General features: G+C 38.8%; 1 protein-coding gene across 1 annotated transcript in view; it reads left to right on the top strand.

The window, feature by feature from the left end:
* LOC124552333 (synaptic vesicle glycoprotein 2A-like) overlaps window positions 1–16,289 on the top strand; it is a 104,465-nt gene extending 88,176 nt beyond the window's left edge. Inside the window, exons 10-11 of the mRNA XM_047126604.1 lie at window positions 2,008–2,135; window positions 15,880–16,289. Coding sequence (XP_046982560.1) covers window positions 2,008–2,135; window positions 15,880–15,941 — 190 coding nt within the window. The 3' untranslated portion in view covers window positions 15,942–16,289. The remainder of the gene's footprint in view (window positions 1–2,007; window positions 2,136–15,879) is intronic.
* Window positions 16,290–21,773: the final 5,484 nt, after the last annotated feature.

Here is a 21,773-nt window from a genome sequence, read left to right as displayed (position 1 = left end):
GAGATACGAACCTCCAAATTTTTATTGTATCTGGAAATATTTGTTACTACATCACCAATGTTTTATGTTATAGACTGATAGGCTCACCCCATTAAGAAGGCAGACATAATCTTTATGGTTAACACTTTGTACGGTAAATTCTAATAGTACATGTGGCATGATATATGATGTAAAAGTTCCGATCCTGTACTTTTAATAAGGTAGTATGTATGAGAAGAATGACATAATGTATCACTGAATATTGTGCCAGTAGCTTACAGAAGGTTATCAGTCATCCATAGATAAGATTCTAAACATCTTTGGTCATACAATAACAGCTGTGCCTCTATTACGATATGGCAGCTTCTTTAAGTGTCAGCTAATGGATGTGCCACATAAGCACAGAAATACGATGTATAACTGACCATGTGTACCAGTGTGTAGTAAACTGTGAAATGTAGTGTGAAGCTTAAAATAAGTAAGTAACTTTAGTTACGAAGTACAGAATATGTATATGTGACAGCTGTAGACAATTAATGTATAAACCAAAGTCACCATTTTATGAATGTATTACAGATACTTGAAAATGACCCACAGTTGAAATTGGCTGATTTCACCCTTAATAAACAATGACAGTCTATTTGGATCATGTTTCCGATTTCAAAACCATTATGTATTTGTCAAACACAATAAACTGTGTGTCTTTCGTAAGAGTTGTTAGGTGCTTTTCTCTGGTGCTTTGGGAGATGGTTGCAATTTCACTGTTGCAATGCATAACTGCAGTCACCTCACCATGTCTTTCACACAATACCCACTAACAAAGAGATAGAGGGGCTGGCCAGTACTCACCTCAGCTCAGCACAGCCGATAGATACACAAAACAGAACAGAAAATTTACATTCCTAACACAGACAAACTGTCTGCCTAGGAGATGTCCAATACCCAGTAGCAGAGCATGCCCTCCAGCATAATTCCAGGGACCTAGGAACGTGCTACAACGTACATGCCATTTGGCTTCTCCCACCCAACACCAGTCCCTCGGAACTGCGGAGATGGGAACTTGCACTCCAACACATCCTTTCATCCCGCCATTCCCCTGGACTGAACCTATGTTAACCAACCTCACTACCATTTACTCTTCACTCTTGTCCTTTTTCCCTCTCCTCTTTAGCCATTCACACATCTTTTCATCCTACATAGTTGTGTTTATCTTTATACTATATACCTCTTTATTTCTGCATGCATCCTCTTTGGTTTGAAGTTGGCACAGTACTTAACAGTAGAATATCTTTGGCTTCCCTCTGACAACCATGCCTCCATCCTTGCTACCCTCCTTGGTTACCTTTTCCTGTTGCTTCATAACCTGGGTTGTGAGTAACTGAATCCACTTTCCCTTCTTCCCTTTTTTCCCCTCTCTCCTTCCTGATGAAGGAACAAAGTTTCAAAAAGCTAGGAATATAAATTTTCTGTTCTGTTTTGTGTATCTATCGGCTGTGCTGAGCTGAGGTGAGTACTGGCCAGCCCCTCTATCTCTTTGTTAGTATTTGTTTCACATCTTTATATGAGATTTTCCATTAATCATTTAGATCACACAATACCCACTGTTAACAGAAAATGTCGATTTGTGTTCCCATTACAAATAAAATGATTTTTAAAGCAGTCCACACAGTCTGCTACTGCCATGCAGCAGTGCTGTTCAATCTCTGCTGGAGTACCAGTTACTCTTTGTGTTTTACTACCCCTGTTAAGACGTACTGCTAAGCTGAATATCGCACTAGACTGACCTGGGACTGCTCTATCGAATGGACATGTACAATTTCGCTCTAAACGTGATTTTGTTTAAAAATGGGGAAACAAACTGATGCTTTCCATTGACAATATGCATTGCATGAAAGATGAGATGATGATTATTTGTTTAAGCTGACTCCAGCTACACATTACTGGAAAATGTCAGTAGACACATTTGGCATGACTCTGTAAATGGAACTAAGATTGATGTTCTTAGAGGCTTTATTTACTTTAATTCAGAGCCATGGCAGTGTGCCTGTCACTGTGCTGCGGTCGCCTGGGCACCTTTATCACGTCCCTCATGCTGGGTGCCCTAATTGACTCTAGCTGCATCCTCGCTATTGCCATCCTTGGAGGATTTGTCTTTGGTAAGCTTCTTTTTTAATGTTTACTTATTATTTTTGTTTTTACCAACATGAGTTTTCAGCCACTTGTAGCATTGTGAGGAGTCACGTGTAAGTCAGTCCTGCTTTTGTATTAAACTAGCACAATTGAAGGAGTTGGCAGCAGAAAATGTTAGCTATCAAATCGTAAATCTTATCTGTTGTTGAAGTATGAGAGTCCAGTCAAATGAAAACAAGACACATGGAAACAAGTAAGTAAACTATTTATCATTTCAAAAATCATCGCCTTAACTGTCAATACAATTATCCCACTTTGAAGCCAGATAGTAAATGCCTACATGAAAGAATGTTTGTGGTTGCCATAATCCTCTCCTCCTTGGCAGTGACATGGTTCCCTAAATACAAATTGGAAATTTGTGGTAAGGACTATGGGACCAAACTGCTGAGGTCATGGGTCCCTAAGTCACTATACACACTGAAGTGCCGAAGAAACTGGTATAGGCATTCATATTCAAATACAGAGACACGTAAGCAGGCAGAACACGGCATTGTGGTCGGCAACACCTACATAAGACAAGTGTCGGGCACAGTTATTAAATCGGTTACTGCTGCTAGAATGGCAGGTTATCATGATATAAGTGAGTTTGAATGTGGTGTTACAGTCAGCACATGAGCGATGAGACACAGCGTATCCAAGATAGCGATGAAGTGGGGATTTTTCCATACGACCATTTCATGAGTGAGTGTACCCTGAATATCAGGAATCTGGTAAAACATCAACCTACTTTGCTGCAGCTGGAAAAAGATCCTGCAAGAATGGGACCAATGATGATGGAGGAGAATCATGCAACACAACAGAAGTGCAACACTTCTGCAAATTGCTGTGAATTTCAATGGTGGGCGATCAACAAGTGTCAGCATGTGAACCATTCAATGAAACGACATCAGTATGGGGTTTCGAAGCCGAAGGCCCACTCGTGTACGCTTGATGACTGCATGACACTAAGCTTTACGCCCCACCTGGGCCCATCGACACTGATATTGGGCTGTTGATGACTGGAAACATGTTGCCTGGTCAGACGAGTCTCATTTCAAATTGTATTGAGTGGATGGATGTATACAGGTATGGAGACGCCCTCGTGAATCCATGAACCCTGCACGTCAGCAAGGGATTGTTCAAGCTGGTGGAGGCTCTGTAATGGTGTGGGGCGTGTGTCATTGGAGTGTTATGGGTCCCCAGATAAGGCTACATACAACTCTGCCAGGTTACATGTACATAAGCATCCTGTCTGATCACCTGCATCCATTCATGTCCATTGCGCATTCCGGTGGACTTGGGCAATTCCAGAAGGACAATGTGACACCCCAAAAGCCCAGAATTGGTGCAGAGTGGCTTCAGGAGCACTTTTCTGAGTTTAAACACTTCTGTTGGCCATCAAACTCCCCAGACATGAATATTATCGAGTGTATCTGGGGTGCCTTGCAACATGCTGTTCAGACAAGATCTCCAACCCTTGTACTCGGGATTTAAGGACATCCGTGCAGTATTTATGGTGTCAGTTGCCTCCAGCACTACTTCAGACATTAGTAGAGTCCATGCCATGTCATGTTATGTAACTTCTGTGTGCTCGAGGGAGGCCCTACATGATATTAGGCAGGTGAACCAGTTTCTTTGGCTCTTCAGTGGTGTGTGTGTGTGTGTGTGTGTGTGTGTGTGTGTGTGTGTGTGTGTGTGTGTGTGTGTGTGTGGACACACACACACACACGTAAATTGTTATACGAAGATATTTTATGACTATCTCAGTATCAAACACAAGAATAATGTAATACCCAGAGAGACTCTGAAGACACACACACACACACACACACACACACACACACACACACACACACACACACACACACTCTCTCTCTCTCTCTCTCTCTCTCTCTCTCTCTCTTTCAGAAAAAAATAATACCCCCGGAGAGACAACATCAATTTTGATCAGTTGACGACATATGTCACCTGGGGGACTGTAGATGTGCTGATAATTGTTTCAGCATAATGTTGTGGCATAGCTACTGGAGCACCATCTGTGTCTAATCTTTAATAGTGAATGCTCACAGCCAGATGGCTCAGTGTAATGCAGACGTGTGAAGCAAGCAGGCAGCCATGCCACAGAGACGCCCTCACACTTCCTGCAGCCAACTCAGTGAGTTTGAAAGGGGTCAAATTGTGGTCTACCAATTGGTGGGATGGTCTTTGTGGAGAATTGCCACACAAGTTGGACATGCTGTTCCAGTTGTTCAATGATATTGGTATCAGTGGTCAAGTATACATTCTCACACCAGTAGACGAGGTTCTGCATGTCCATGCATCACAAAACGCCCCACCCATGACCATCATATTGTAGGGACAGCAGTAGCACATCATACAGCTACCACATCACAGGTAAGAGCTCTTGTGACCAAAGACAAGTCAACATGATCTGTTGTGAACCAGTTATTAGTAATGGGAGTATGGGCGCACACACCTCTAGCCCATTTACTAAAGTAGCAGCAGCCAGTTATTATTTCTCTCATGATTAGATAATGAACTTGTTATAACTGTTCCACAACCGCATTACATACACGTCTTTCTCCTCCCCTCCCCCCCCCCCCCTGCCTTTTGGCCTGTTCATCACATTCACCAGTTAGTGCATATAGCATAGTAGCCTGTGCCATTACTTGGTTTATATGTTAACATAGTTTTAATATTTGAATATATTGTAATATAATATTTGTGTCTTCAGAGTCTCTCTGGGTATTACATTATTCTTGTGTTTGATACTGAGATAGTCATAAAATATCAAATATCTCCGTATAACAATTTATGTACAGCTGTGAGCTCTCGCTGAAGTTTATGAACTATCTGTTTACTATTAAGTTATCTGACAATGGCCTAAGAAGCTGAAAGGCAGTTCATAATGAACTATTAAACAAATATTATTGTGGAACATTAATACAGTGTGTTTAAGTTTTTGATATCATGTTCTTTATTCAAATCGATGTTGTTTTTTTCGTAAGATTTGCTTTAACACATGCTCGCTTCCTTCATTATCAACACAGCCTCTCGTGATCCAGTATCTAAATTCAAATTTGACCTTTCATTCTCAGTTGCCTCTACAATTTGATTTCTGTTAATAGAACTCATGTCAATACTTTCCAGATCAATACTGTCTTCCTCATCAAATAGGCCACGATTCTCACTTTAACTAGACATTGTCATTCAAATACACACATTGCACACACAGTTTATAATCAAAGTAAAAGCTCACTATCTCTATCATTCTTCCTGTCCAACATTGCTTGAAAAATACAGGTACCACTGAAAATTACAAATTCACTCACCATCCATCAATGGCAGTCAGGCTCTGGGTTCAAAGACTGTTGCGGGAAGTGATCTCATTGTCACACGTCTTCATATACAAGTTGATGGATGCATAGTAGATATATTAATCAATGATACTCTATGTTTAACGATCTAACTGTATATTTTCGTTTCCTGGTAATTTTTAGGACACAAACAATGAAAGACTCAATTGATAATGGACTGTATGAGTTATTACTGAATTTATTATTTAGTATATCAAACCAATTTAACTACATTCAGTTTTAGCAGCATCCCATAGGCCACAATACAATATTAATCACTTCACACTGAAACCTTAAGCCAATTCAAATACGGCACGAATAATTAGCCCGAGATTATGTTATCAAATATAGCCTTTCAGCAACAACATCATTCTCTCTACACAGGGCTGTGGCATCTGGGTAGCATGAAGCAAGTCGGTAGGAAAAAATTACTCTCAAATGCTGAACAAGGTAACAATTTCAGAAAAATTGGATGATTAATCCACAAAATAGAGCTTCACAAACTGAGCATGTCAATAACATGTTTTTCCATCTCTGAGCCTTATGCAAGCAGTTATTTGACTTGGCAGTGATGGATAAAGTTATTGGATGTCCTCCTGAGGGATAGTGAGACAAATTCTGTGCAGCTGGGGTGTTGGATCTTCAAAATAGTTAGCTGGTTGGTTGTCCTCCACAGCACACCCTTACAGCACATCGGTATGTCAACAATATTCTACGCCATGTTCTGTCGATCTTCATTGCAAGCCATCCTGGGCTTACATTTCTGCAAGATAATGCCCGTCTGCACATGGTGGGTCTTTTACTGCTTGTCTTCATGCTTGCCAAACCTTACCTTGGCCAGCAATGACGAGATCTCTCCCAGATTGAGAAAGTTTGGAGCATTATGGGCAGGGTCCTCCAGCCAAGTTGGTATTTTAACAATCCAACATGCTAATTATACAGAATTTGGCACAATATCCCTCGGGACATCCAATGACTCTGTCAAAGAATGCCAAGCCAAATAACTGTTTGGAGGAGGGCCAGCTCTTTCTCTTGAATAAATCATCCAATTTTTCTGAAATTGCAATCATTTGTTTTGTCTGCACATGTACATCACATGCACATCTCTTCTAACACAAATGTTACTAATGAAATGAACCTAGAAATGGGTGAGCATGAGATTTTGAAGGTTGAGTTCTCCAAATTCTTGGGTCTGCATATAGATAGCAAAATGAAGTGGCACCACCATATTCAAGATCTATGCAAAAGGCTAAGCTCAGCAACGTTTGCCTTAAGAATAATTTCAGACACTAGGGAAATGAGCACAATAAAAACTGCATATTTTTGCTATTTTCACCAACTTATGGCCTAGGATATAATATTTTGGGGAAATCAACCAATAGCAAAAAAAGCGTTCCATGCACAGAAGCGAGCAATAAGAATTATGTGTGAGTACATCCTAGGCACTCGTGCAGGGATCTGTTTACAGCTCTACAAATCCTTACAACACCTGCCCAATATACTTTTTCCCTGATGTGCTTTGTTTCAAAAAATAGCAACTTATTCAAAATCAATAGCTCATACCACAGTTATAACACCCGAAGGAAACTGGATATCCATTATGAGCTAAAAACGAAAAGTATGGTCCAGAAGGGGGTTTTATACAGTAGCACCAAGATTTTTAATGCCCTCCCACTGCACATTAAAGAACTGGTTGGAAACATGCCAAAGTTTAAAGAAAATCTGAAGCAATTCCTTTTAGATGAATCTTGTTACAGTAGTGATGAATTTCTTAGCAAAAATGCATAGAATCTCTTGTTTGTGCTTAAACCTTACTGTGTGACCTCTACAATTGATTAATCATACTCTGTAAGTACAGTCTAACTTAATACAGTACCCAAATTTATGTATGACTGTTTATTCCTTCAGATGTCCTATATCTTAACTAATATGTAAGGGTATATGCTAAACTGCACAGTTTCTTTAATCTAATGATAAGACCAATGTATCTGTGCACAAAACAATAATCTGTAAAAACCTTGACTCGTTCTATATCCAGGGATTTGTTCCCATATGGGTCTATGGAACACGAAATAAATAAATAACCATTCATTATCTGTCTTCTAGTTAGAAAATTAGTTAACAATGAACTTTCATACAAATATATTCACAATATCAGCCTTTACATATACCAAAAAACAGAATGTACCAAAGTTTGCCTATATTTCACACAATGCATCTTAAAACTGACAACACTGATTCTAAAGTTAACACACCACTGAAAAAAGAGTGCATCTGAGACTGTCAGAAACAGGAATTTTCATTTTTGTTTCAAAATCTTTACTTGATTTTTTAAGCACATTAAAATGCAGTTTGTTAGTTTAGTAGTCAATAAAATTTGTGTTCCCTATTTCCTTTATAATTCCTCAGCTGTTGTGTATGCCATTTACTGTGTTCAAAGTCTGTAAATAAGTTTACTTTAGAATCTAACAGCCATTTAATAGATGAAGTGTTTTATGCTTGGATGAGGATGCTCACATATGCTTTCATTGTGAATCACTGCTCTTATGTGGGTTTGAATTTTTATTGGGTTGGTCAGTCCAGCATCACTTCACACAGTTTTCCTGGCTGTTGTTCACAGATTGTGGCTACAATGCTGCTGTTCCAGCAGATGCATTAAATTATCTTTTGTGGATGTGGGCATGGCTTTGTATGGCAAGTTGCTGCTATGTTTGGGCTCAACAATTCCTTTCTTTTCCTTATGTTAGCATAAACACACCATTTCTTATTACCAGTAGCATTGCAGCATAGGAATCATCAGTGTTGTTTATGAGCCAATTGATGATGAGAAAGCAGAGATGCATGTAGGGCCACCTGATAATCGTTGTGATTTTGGCTTAGAGCATGTGGTAACCTGTACTCCTCATTTCTTAACCTTCCCCAGTGCATGCAGATGTTGCACAATAGAAGAATGACCACATTTCATCACATTTGCCAGTTGTCTGGTACAGTGATGTGTGTTATTTGGATTAGTGGGTTTAAACGATCTTAATTAAACACCGAATGTCTTCCTGAATGTGGAGCATCACTATTGTCAAAATGATACTCCTCAAAATGAGAAACCCATTTTCTTGCTGTGCTCTGTTGATTGATATTATCCCCCTACATGGCATAGGAGTTCCTGACAGCCTCCACTGCTGTCATCCTTTTTTTGAACTAAAACAGAAGAATATGTTGGAAATGTTAAGATTTCTCCACTTGGCACCTCCATTTTCTAGGATGAGTGGAGACTCACTATCTCCAGATGGCAAAATAACAACATGTCAACTCAAATAACAACAGTAAACTACAAATACAAAAATTACAAGTGTTTAATAAGCCATAACAACCAGAATACCAACACACAAAACAGATGCTATGAACTTGGGCATCAACCTAATGCAAAGAAAATGTTGTAGCACTTTGGGTAAAAATAACCATACAGTGCAAAAATTTTTGCTCTCAATTGTGTCATAAGTACTGATCAGCTGAAATGTGTGACAGATAGCTGATATGAAAGCAGCCTAAAAATGTACCCATCATGCAGAAAAGATTTTGGGAAAAAACTCCACAGATGTTATTTTCATCTCACCCAAATGAAGCTGATGAGACCAATACTTCTGAAGCTCTGCATAGAAGCTTCTCAGTTATTGGAATGTAACCACTTAAATTTCACTTATTTTCTTAACCCTTTGCCTTACGATTTAAGTTCTGTTAGCGTGAGGCTTAAGTGGCTGAAAGGTACAGATGCACCTTAAGATTCCCAGCACTTACACACGCTAAGGCTGCGGTGCACTATGCCTGATGGCGTCCGAAGTCATGCAGAGGCCCTCAGGATTTGTAAGTATGTGTGTGAGATACTAGTAACGTGACATTTCTACAGGTATCATAAATAATGATGATTAGTTGCCCATTGGAAATGAAACATCCATTGTCTCAAACGCAACAGTATATTAAAAACTAAAAACCCGCCTTGATTGTGAAAAATCACCTAGTGTTAATCTATTTTTGGCGTAGATAACTACACCTTCTTCAGAACAATAAAACCCACAAGTGCCTAAGGAGACCTTTGTCAATGATTAAAAGAACACAATAGCTATACATAAACAGTTTATGGCGGGTCAGGGCCCATCGAACATAGGCCAGTGTGAGGTGGAGGTTACACCATTAAGTTAAGCAACGGTTTAGACTTTGTACACATGTACTGTTTGTGTTTCCCTTTTTTTCGTTTATAAATGTATAGCTATTGTGTTCTTTTAATTATTGACAAAGTTCTTCTTAGGCACTTGTGGGTTTTATTGTTCTGAAGAAGGTGTAGTTATCTACGCCGAAACCTAGGTTAACACTAGGTGATTTTTCGCAATCGAGGCGGGTTTTTAGTTTTTAATATATTAACCAATGATTGCTGACGCGCTGTGATGTTGAAGGTTCTTAAGCAACAGTATATTCACAAACATTTTATTTCCCTTTATAAGCAAACATACATTGATGAAATACATCTTAATAATAATATTCACAACAATGCAATGATCTAAGAGTGTATATTTTGTTCAAAACATTCTGGGACCTGTTACGTTAGTACATTGGCAAACATATTTTCAAACGCAACATCTTCACAATGACATGTACATGAATTTAATAGTCTTTGATTGTATGATATTGTTCAAAACAATCTGCCACATGTAATGCAATCCTGCAATTTTTGCATTCCCATGTTGTTTTGCTGCATCTTTTATGCTTTCTGCACACTACACAAGCTCTCACAGGATTTACTTTTGATGGTGTTGGATCAATATGTTTGGGAAAATGTGCCCAATGTTGTGCATGCAGTGTTTGTGGTATATCACTGGATGCTAATTGTCCCTTCCGATTATATTCCGGTAAAGTTGTAGTTTTCGACAATGATTCTGCACTGTGAATCCTATATTCTGCGTAACTCTGTCATTTGCCGCAATGTATTTTGTAATAAAAAGTGTACATGTTAAATAAAGCAACATCAAATAGGTAAAAGAATATCTTGCAGTATCCTTTCATACATTTTCTCATCATAGGGAGGCATGCGAGCATCTGATCTTGGCGATCAACTCCAATTGTGCCATCAACTCCAATTGTGCCTCTATTGTATTTGACGACACATTTCGGTTTCCATGATGCATTGCAGAGAGGTGTGTCTGTGGCAATCATTTCTGCTGTTGAATGTTTTGTGGAAAGCATGTAAACGTCTCGTTTATCTTTCCATTTTCGTGGCAATATTCCATTACAACTCCTCACTGTATATTCTTCCTTCTTTAATTTTGCCATCAGGAAGTCTGTCGGCATATTTTTTTCTGTTTGAGCGCACTGTTCCAATCACATTAGTTTTATAGGTGAGGAGAGTTTTGAAAAGTTTCGGTGAAGAAAATCAGTTACCTAAGTATAGAGTATGCTCTTTGTGTAATACCGACTGTGATAGTTCTAGAACTACACTTTCAGAGGCTCTACCACTAGCATCACGTTTGTCACTACCTGTGTATATCTTAAAACCATAGCAGTATCCTGAACTTGACTCACACAATTTATAAATTTTAATACCAAACCTTGCTCTTTTTGATGGGTTAAATTGTTTGTATGATAAGTGCCCCTTAAATTTCATTAATGATTGATTGATTGATTGATTGATTTCTTTATTAATCCATGTAACAATTTACATTGTGTGGATTTCGTCAGCAAAATCATATACAATACAATATACCTACAATTATACACATAAAATTAGTATTTACACACATTTTTGAGGTATCTTAAATTAGTTTTATATCCTTGTGTAATTTGTAATTTTCTTATAGTACTGTACAATTTTTGATTACATATCATAATTATTTCCTCATGTATTACAATGCAGGCTACTTTAATTACACTACATGTTTTAATTCAGATAGTCCGTTACTGCGTAATAACTTTTATTTAATAAAAAAAATTTTAGTTTTGTTTTGAACTGTCCGATTGTGTCAATATCTCTTATTTTTTGGGATAATTTATTATATAATTTAACAGCATTGTACAACAAGCTCTGCTGAGTTTTAACTTTATTTTTCCTCTCTAGATGCAGATTGAATTGGTTTCTAGTTTCATAGCTGTGTACTAATGAATTTTTCATATAGCAGTCAATATTTTTTTTTACATACGTAACACTTCGAAAAATGTATTCACAGGGGACAGTTAGGATTTCCAGCTTTTGGAAATGTTCAAGGCAGTGAGCCCTACTGCCACTCTTGGTTATTATACGAATTGCTCTTTTTTGTAATTTGAAAACTATTTGAATATTTTTACTGTTGACTCCCCAAAATATTATTCCATAGGTAATAACAGAGTGGATATAAGAAAAATATACAGATCTGACACATGTAGTATCACAAACTGCAGTCAGAATTCTCAGAGCATAGCATGCTGTAGCGATTCTGTTACTAAGTATTTTAATATGTTCTTCCCACTTTAACTGACTGTCAATATGCATACCAAGAAATTTTGTGTAGTCTACACATTCTATAGTTTCATTGTTTAACTTAAAGTTGTTAAAGTGTGGTTTTTTGCAGACATAGAAGTTAACAGCATTTGTTTTTTTAAGATTTAGTGTTAGTTTATTATTGGATGCTCACTCACGTACACTGTTTAGTGTTTGTTTGGCTTTTTCTTTTAGTGCATCTGGTGATTTGTCACTGATTAGAACATTTGAGTCATCTGCAAACAATATTGTTTGTCCATGCTTGATGCTCTGTGGGAAGTCGTTTATGTAAATGAGGAATAGTACTGGGCCAAGGACACTACCCTGTGGGACACCTATATTTACATAATTTGGGTCTGAAGTATACTTTACAATATAGTTTGAGCAACTTGAAATATGTGAGATTTCAGTTATCTGTCTTCTATTTTTTAGATATGACTGGAACCACTTTTTCACAAGTCCCCTAATTCCAAGTTCATCTAACTTATTTAACAATATGTTGTGGTCTACTGTATCAAACGCTTTAGTTAGATCAAGAAATATACCTGTTGTGTAGTTCCCTTTATCTAATGCTTCTAGAATGTGTTTTGTGAGGTGTGCTGTTGCTGATTCTGTGCTTTTCCCTGATCGAAATCCAAACTGGTCAACAGACAGTAAGTTGTATTTATTTAAATAATTGATTAGCCTATCTTTCATAATAGTTTCTAATATTTTTGCAAAGCATGATAGTAGAGAAATTGGCCTATAATTTTCAATTATTCCTGCATCACCTTTTTTGAAGAGAGGTAGTAATTTTGCATATTTTAAATAGTCTGGAAAGTAGCCCTGCTTGAAAGATTGATTTATAATATCAACTAAAAGTGGAAGTAGGCTCTTGATACAGTCCTTAATTATAAAAATGGGGACTTCATCCAGACCAGCTGAGTTTTTGTTTTTCAGTTTGCTGACTGCTTTATAGACTTCATCCTGTGTTGTAGGGAATAACACCATTGAGTGTGATACACCATTATTTGGCTTTTTGACCTGAGGGGCTGTTAGAAAATTCTCCTGTAATTTTATTCCTATGCTACTAAAATAATCATTTATATAGTTTGCCAAATATATTGGGTCTTTTATTAAAGTCCCTTCCTCTTTGATTTTCAAGTTTGACAGATTCATTTTCCTGGTACCAGTTTCCTGCTTCACAATCTTCCATACTGCCTTATTTTTGTTTTCAGCAGAGTGCACTATTTTGGAGTTATGAGCTCTCTTTGCTGCAAACAATATTTTCCTATATGTTTTCCTATATCTTTTATAAAAGAGTGAGAAAGCAGGATTAGTTTGGCTGTGTTTAATGGAGCTCAGGTACTTTAGTGTTTCAGATGATTTTTTGATTCCTTTTGTGACCCACTTGCTTTTTCCTGCTGTTGGTAATGGACATAATACTTTAGGAAATGTTTCTTCAAAATTTAATTTAAACAATGTCATGAAATTTTTGAATTTTTCATTTGCATCTACCTCTGAGTATACTGAGTCCCATGTTTGTCCTGCTATCTGTTTGGCAAATTCATGTCTATTTTTTTTAGAAAAAATTCGTCTGTAAATATGCATTTTCTTTGTTTCTTCTGGAGCCACTTTTGTATTAACGATTTGAGCTGAGTGATCAGATAATCCTAGCTCTGCTACCACCACCTCACAGTTTTCTTTGCCTAAATCTGTTAATACCTGATCAACAGCTGATTCATCAATGGCAATATTCACTTGCATTGTGTACACTTCCTTAAATTTTTGATTGAACATATCTATGACTGATCTTAGTTTGTAAAACTTATCTGTGTTGTTGGCTAAACTGTTATTCGCTAGATGCAGAAATCTACTTATGTGCAGAAATCTCCTGAATGGCATCATCTTCCTAAATATTGGCGTTTCTATAACAGCCCTCCTAGACCAATACAGCTGAATCGACGAATTACATTAGCCATGATTCTACATAGCGCAATGTATATTTTTATTTCATTACAGCCAATAGGAGACCACTTTTGGTCTATTTTTCATCTCTTCTGTTCATTGTTGAGTACGTCTTGTGCATATCTATTCATCTCAGTTACGTTGTTTTCCCAAAATGTACTATTAAATATTACACAGAAAACGTCTAATTCTCTTCTGCTTGTACTCACATGCTGTAAGGCTGCATCCTTTATTCTGGGAATTTCGTTATACGTCCAGATTGTTGGTTCATTGTCTTTCTTTTGCCACATCCACGACTCTGATTGTTGCTGGTAGGTTTGCTCTTCTTCGCCAGCATCATCTTCAATCACCAGCAGCTTACACCGTTTTCATACAGGAGTTAAAACGTCACTACCACTGTCAAAATATCCTGCAAAATCATTGTTGGCTATGCACCACATCTCCCTTTCCTCGTGAACACGTTTGCTATAAGTCAGGAACATTGTGAAAGTATTTTTGTAATGTCAGCAGGTCCGAATGCGGAAAAGAACACTTTGTGTATGCCGCGTGTACTCGATCAGCTCCACAACATGTCAGAGACATTCTGTTTACATTTGGCGCGGCTGATCAACAATGTCTCTCACACGACATGCGCTCGTTCAGTGCGGTAAACAAACCACGTCTCTGATATGTCTAGATGATGATTGGCCAGGTCGGCATGCTACGTCTCTCACACGACATTGTAAGTTACGGGGTTAAAGAGATAAAAAAGGCTGTACAATGCGAAATATGTGTGAGATTGTTGTTGCAATTATGAAATAAAATGCAATACGGTAGTTCGTAGACTTGAGCCAAATGCATTGGAGCAAACTAGTGCAAGCAAGTAATTTCTCAATTGCTTATACTACAGGCAGCTGATGAAAGAAGTGAAAAGAATTTGAATACATCCAATCATCAATAAGAGAGAGTCACTTATCTTACCTTATTTCCTCAGAATCAGTTCATTAGAAAGACTGTGGATGGATTTTATGCTTCGTAAGAATGGCTCAGTTATCTATGAAGCTGAAGATGAAAAAGGGACACTGGGATATTCAAACGAAAGTGTGAAAAGACATTTTCAGAAAACATCAGACAAAATATTTTAGACTTAAATGCACTTTTTGTGTGGTGTTAACAATTATAAAATCATGTGTGTCAATTTTAGGATAAATTATGAAAAATAGAGGCAAAATTTTGTACACTGGGCTTTTTGTAACTTCCGAGGCTGATAACATAGTGCAAACACATGTGTGAGTTCATAATTAACCGATTTCCTGACACGCAAGACATTCTTGATTCCAGTGCCTTTGGCTCACTGCCAATATGTTGCTAAAATATGGAGAAAATTTGTTATAGCAAAGTTTTGAAGCAAACATGCAGAGAGGCTGCGCCACGAAGAATACTTTCTGATGATTTACATTCTTAGCACACACTGTGCAAAATGTTGTGTCAGAGCAGCACCTCGCAAGATCCTAGGTCTGTTAGGTCACAAACAGTGGCTTGACAAACTGGAGGATATTTTCGTGTGTTTCCAACCCCTGAGCAAATGGCCATTGTGGAAATAACTTTAGTGCCTGCTTCAAATTACAGTTAGAGGTGAAACTTTGTAGGACTTCGTGTGACTTCCTTGGGTACATTCTGCACAATTTTTCACAAAATTGAAGTTAATCAAACTGGGAGCATGTTCACGTCGGGTCCCTTGATATGGAATAATCATTCGCCAAATTGTAATATTTTGCTACATTTCCATAGACTACAAACACAAGGCTACAAGGTAGATATTAAAAATATGCTTAAACCTAAAATTACTAAGGATTTTTCTAGGGAATTTTATCTCAACCAGTATCAATGATTAACAATGATTTGACAGATGTTTGTTAACTTGGGGTGCAACATTTCCTGTATCTGCAGCTTGTGGTGTACTCTCGACATTGCTGCCATCCGAGGCAAAGCTGAAGAGGATGAACCACTGAGGGCAACTGCAGCGCAGCGTCTGTATCCTCGCTGCCATTGTCAGGAGCCTGAGGTGTCGCCCACATGTGCTGCTCTTACCGCCATACCTCATGACCACAACGATAAGAAGTTGTCCTAAGTGCTTCGTGTAGTCTGCTGTGATGGTCAGCATCCTGCATCACTGTCTTAAACATGACGTGGTGCACCAGCTATTATTATTTTGGTGCCAGACAGATGTGAGTGGCACAAGAAGAAACAGAGACTGCCAACTTGTGAACACTACACAAAACAAACTGTACTCTAAAGTACTAACTTCATTCTTTTCCACTTTTCATACATTTTTCAATGTACCACCAATTCAGCGACCATTATAGAATTGTTAAGTTGACCTGATGTATTAATTTAGAGAGATTAATTGAGGAAGAAGATGAAATTATTTTGTTGACCTCCTTCTTTAAGAAACTAAAGAAAATGCATTGAAGCACAAATATTGGAATACATTTGTGATATGATAAGTCTTGACATAGAAAGTAAGTTCATGAGGTGTGTTCAAAAAATAATGGGAAATATTGTTTCTTGGAAATAATTTTATTTATATGTCTACATCAATGTTTTCACCTTCCAAGTAGTCACACTCACATCAGCCCATTTCCCAACCTGTGAAAAACTTCCGTATTTCTGTCTTTCAGATAGTTTATCGCTCTTTCAGTGATTCACTTTTAGTATCATCTATGCTTGTGAAAGTATGATCCTTTAAAGTTTCCTTTACTTTTGGGAACAGAATGAAAGTCATGTGGTGTCATGTGTACTGAATGTTGAGGTTGATGAAGAATTATAATGTAATTTTTTGGCTAAAAATAAAAAAAAATTAAGTTTGAGCAGGTGCATTATCATGGTGCAAAAGCCATGGACACCACAAATTCAGACGTTTTTCCAATTGTTTCATGCAAATGGTTTTTAACTTGTAAATAGTAATCATTATTGATTGTTCCACCTTGAGGCAAGAACTCATGGTCCACTATGCTGTTAAAATCAAAGAATACAATGTTGTAAACTGCACAGTTGAGCTCACTTGCCAAGCTTTTTTTTGGTCCTGGTGTTCCAGAACTCTTCCACTGGCATGACAGATTTAATTTTGATGTACGAGGGGCATTCAGCAAGTAATGCAACACTTTTTTTCTGAAATCATGTTGTCCTTGTGACATCTCACTGGGAGGCCTGTGCACCCACACGGTACTACTCTATTGACTGACATCAGAACCAACATCTTGTTGCATCGGAAACCTCCCCATCATCCATCTACTGCTTCCCGTAGAGTCTGTCCTTCATTGGGCCTGACAGATGGAAGTCAGAAGGTGTGAGGTCTGGACTGTAAGGTGGATGAGGAAGAGCAGTCCAGTGACATTTTGTGAGCTCCTCTGTGCTGCCTTGAGTTGTAATGGAGAAGGAGAAGTTCATTTAGCTTTGTCTTAGACTAAAATTCAACAATTAAGGAATTAATTATCATGTCACATGTTTCATACATAAAACATAGCAAAAATCATGCCATGAGATAATTGATATGCCAGCATCATCAATGACTTCTTTGACTGTGGCTTGCAATCATTCATAATCTGTTACATCTTTTCCATGAAGTCATTGGATGATGATGCACTGTCCAAGATGCTCATCATCTTCAGCATCTTCACAGAGTTCTTCAAAATGCTTATACCAGTTGTAAACCCTTGTTTTACCCAAAGTATGCACACAAAAAGCAACATTATTTACAAAACTTTCCTGTAGTTTATTCGACTACCACAGCAAAATTTAATATATATTTGCTGATCCATATTCATAGAAAACAAATAACCACCAATGCTACCAAAAACACATGTAACCTATTTCACAGCTGACAACAGACTAAATACCCAGTGTAGCTAACACTGCACATACACTTTTCTCACATTTTTACCAACACAACAATGAATATTTTGCACAAAGCGGTTTGCTACGACACGCAAAATTACAGAATTCTTGTTACTTTTTGAACACACCTCACAGAGCTGCAATGAATCTTTCACTGTACCAAATTCATATGTGTGCCAATTCATATTTCATGTACATAAACCTAGTAACAATTAAAAACTTGTCTCCCTCCAGGGCTAAAAAACGATTAGTGACTTTATTCATTCATTTACTTGCATATATCACAAATGCTATGAATCCAGTACAATCATATATTTGTATGTGTGACGATTGAAACTAATTTGTGTAAGTATCTGATAACAGGTAATAATAACATCATGGTAAGATACAAAAATTTAATAATATTACATTACTGATGGAAAAGATATAGAACAATACAGCAACAATAATAACAATAATAATAATAATATCATTTATTAGTCATTTCATCATTCTGTACTATTAAACAGACAAATTACTTCCAAGGAGGTATCAAGACAGATTGCTACTTACTGTAAAGAAGACACATTAAGTTGCAGACATGTACAATTAAAAGACACGTACATAAAGCTTTCAGTCACAGCCTTCATCAGGAGAAGAGAAACACACACCATTCATACACACAAGAAAGCACACCTCATACACACATGACCGCCAACTCCAGCATCTTGGGCTGGAATGCAACTATGATGTGTGATGCAAGCAGCAATGTGCAGTGGCAGTGGGTGGGGAAGTGCAAGGAATAGTAGTGTAAGGGTGCGGAGATAGATGAACGCTGTCTGGTGGAGTGGGGCAGTAAATAAACAGCGAGGGAGACGAGGATGGGGAGGAGATGATAGGACACAGGGGGTGGAAATTGTTGGGTGGAATGCATGAGGACAGATGTTACTGTAGGCTGAGGCCAGGATAATTATGGGAGCAAAGACTGTGTTGTAAGGATAACTCCCGTCTGTGCAGTTCAGAAAATCTGGTGATGGAGGGGAGGATGCAGATGTCTCGAGTAGTGAAGCAGCCATTGAAATCAAGTATGCTATGTTCAGCTGCATGTCGCACGACAGAGCAGTCTACTTTGCTCTCGGCCAGAGTTTTGTGGTGGCTGCCCATCCTAGTGGATGCATGGTTGATAGTCACACCAATATAAAAAGCTGTGCAATGATTGTAGCAGAGCTGGTAAATGACATGGCTGCTTTCACAGGTGGCCTGATCCCTGATGGGGTGGGATAAACTTGTGACAGGGCTGGAATAGTAAGTGCTGGTTGAGTGGACTGGGCATGCCTTGCACCTGAGTCTTCCACAGGGATACAGCCCTTGTGGCAAGGATCAATGCGTTCACACTGCCGGCCGGGCCGAGCCGAGCCTGGCCGGGCCGCCGCCCGCTTCGATATCAAACACATGGTTTTGAATTGCGGTGTTCACACCGGCGGCCGGGCCGCGCCGACACGGCGTGAGCCTCCCGGAGCCGAGCCGACGACATTCGGAGTGTTTAATATTGCCGGCGCGAGCCGACCGCAGGCGCGAGCCTGTGGAGCAGCACTACAGCTTCTGCAGTACACGCATCACACGTCTCCCTTCTGCTTTCTTCACAAGTGTGACTGCACACGTCTTATTTTAAGATGTTACCTCACATTTCACAATCAGTGAGGAAAAATTACGTTTATTATGATGATACATGCGAAATTACTTTTATTTCATTTATTTAATCTACCGTATTTGCATGCATTTACAACAATAGCTTGCCAGCGATCGCGGCATTGCCGCCACTGAATAGTTCGCATTTACTTGTAAACGGAGACAGATATGAGTGTCACTGAGGGACGGAAAGGTGTCCCTACCAGATGATAATGCATTGTAAAGTCATGCTGTGGCAGTTCCTTATCAGTGGAGATAGAACCACTGAGTCAAAGGGCATTATGTCAAAACTCTTCGCCTATCAATCTGTCTATCTTACAAGGTAATGAAAAGAATTCTGTGAGGTCATCAGTGGCTCCACATGATGAACCATCACCACTGCCAAGCGCTGCATCATGAAGAAAAAAGAAGAAAAAACTTGGAAAATTCTGAAGGAGTATTTCTGCGATTCTTCGTTGAAGGCACAGCAAGACATTACCCAAAATGACGAAGCTAATTACTTCCTAATGATTCTCAGGAGTCCCATAAACTCTCTTCCCCTCAGAGGTTAGTGTTTGTGAAATTTAAAATACAAAAGCATGACTACAATTAACTGGAGGTAGCGAATGCTGTACAAAGTTCTACTGCAAACCAAAAAGTGTGTACTAACGAATCTTACCTTATCGTTATACACAATTTTTCTTCTGCTGTTATACTTCTGCGAAAATTTGTGTTCTGTTTAGAAATTTTGTCTTGAATGTTCTGCAGCACATACTGAAATGTATGATGATTCATTCTGTAATTTGAATAAAATTTTTCAGGATAGTTTTTAAGTTCTTCATATAAAGAGAAAAACTCTCCTAAATGCAGAGTCAAAACAATACCAATAAAAGAGTGAAGACATTGTTCTACACAGCACAGACTAGGTAAAGGCGAGCAGCTGTTGGCTGCAGCTGCGTTTTCTACTGACTTGCTTGTCAGCTGTCGAAGGGTGGGGATCTTTTAAAATTTATTTATTTGGCCTCCGGCAGCTGACATCCATTTAGCCAAAGAGTGGGTATTACCTTGACAGTGCAGCGCAGCCCGCCAAGGAAGAAAAAAAAACAATGAAGAACAATGAAACGCACATCTGTGTCGATGTACAGTAGTTTTTCTGTCAAAGTAGACAACGAGACTACAGAATTGCGCTTCAGTTTCTGCAGTAAACGTATCACAAATCTCCAGTTTGTTTTTGTGATTAGTTTTACACCACTGATCACTAGTAATTAGTTTTTTTCTGTCCTGCATTATATGACTACATTAAACCAAGCTGTAACCGCTCGAACTCCGTGGCTTGCGGACGCGGCACTGACGCCACTGAATATCTCGCATTCCTTGTGACCAGAGACAGATATCAGTGTCATTATCATTTCAAAAACTTTTTGGTACTTTTAGCTACATTTCATTCGCAACAATGTATGGTGTAAAACGCATCTAACAGTAAGCTACCCGCTACATAACTTTTTCACTACAAGATTTGTAAATCAAGTGCACAACGTTGACAAATAGCATCATTTCACAATGACTGTTAAGAAATACGAAAAGATAAATGATTCAATACGAAGCTAAGATGTTACACTAGCACGTGTACAAAAATCAGATTTTTTAGCCGCATACTTTCTTCAAAATCGGTTGGGAAGCGTTACGAAACTAAGAAATCACGCGAAACGAAAAGTAGACTTTTTCTTTTTTCACGACGTAAGTAACGCTTTTAAGGAAAAAATGAGTTCATAAAACGATGTGGCGCAGTCTTATATGCCGCTAAGAATTTTTAGAACATGAAAATCGGAGAAGTGGATTTTCCCCCATTTCGCCGACCCGGCTCGGCGCGGCGCGCAGTGTGAATGCACTACTCGTCGGCCTGAGCAGGATAGGCACGAGCCGAGCCAGTACGCGTCAGCCCGGCCCGGCCCGGCCGGCAGTGTGAACGCAGCCTTAGGCCCTTTCCAGAACATCTCCCCTGAATCCATTTCCCTCCTCACCCCTATGACACCTCGCACACCCATCTTCTGCGTGCTGCCCAAAATTCACAAACCTGGATGCCCCATTGTGGGTGCTCATTCTGCCCCCACTGAAAGAATTTCGTACTCATTGGCCAACACCTCCATCCAACCAATTGCCCATAATCTAGCTACCCACATCAAAGACACCAACCACTTCCTTAACCGACTCTCCATCATCCCCATCCCTTTACCTCATGGATCCCTACTCGTCACTGTTGACGCCGCCTCCCTATATGACAACATCCCTCATGTCCATGG

This window comes from Schistocerca americana, chromosome 10 (genome assembly GCF_021461395.2).
Source record: "Schistocerca americana isolate TAMUIC-IGC-003095 chromosome 10, iqSchAmer2.1, whole genome shotgun sequence".
In the NCBI taxonomy this organism is placed as follows: domain Eukaryota; kingdom Metazoa; phylum Arthropoda; class Insecta; order Orthoptera; family Acrididae; genus Schistocerca; species Schistocerca americana.
The sequence above is the reverse complement of the archived record's forward strand: the minus strand, read 5'-3'. Positions and strand labels throughout refer to the sequence as shown.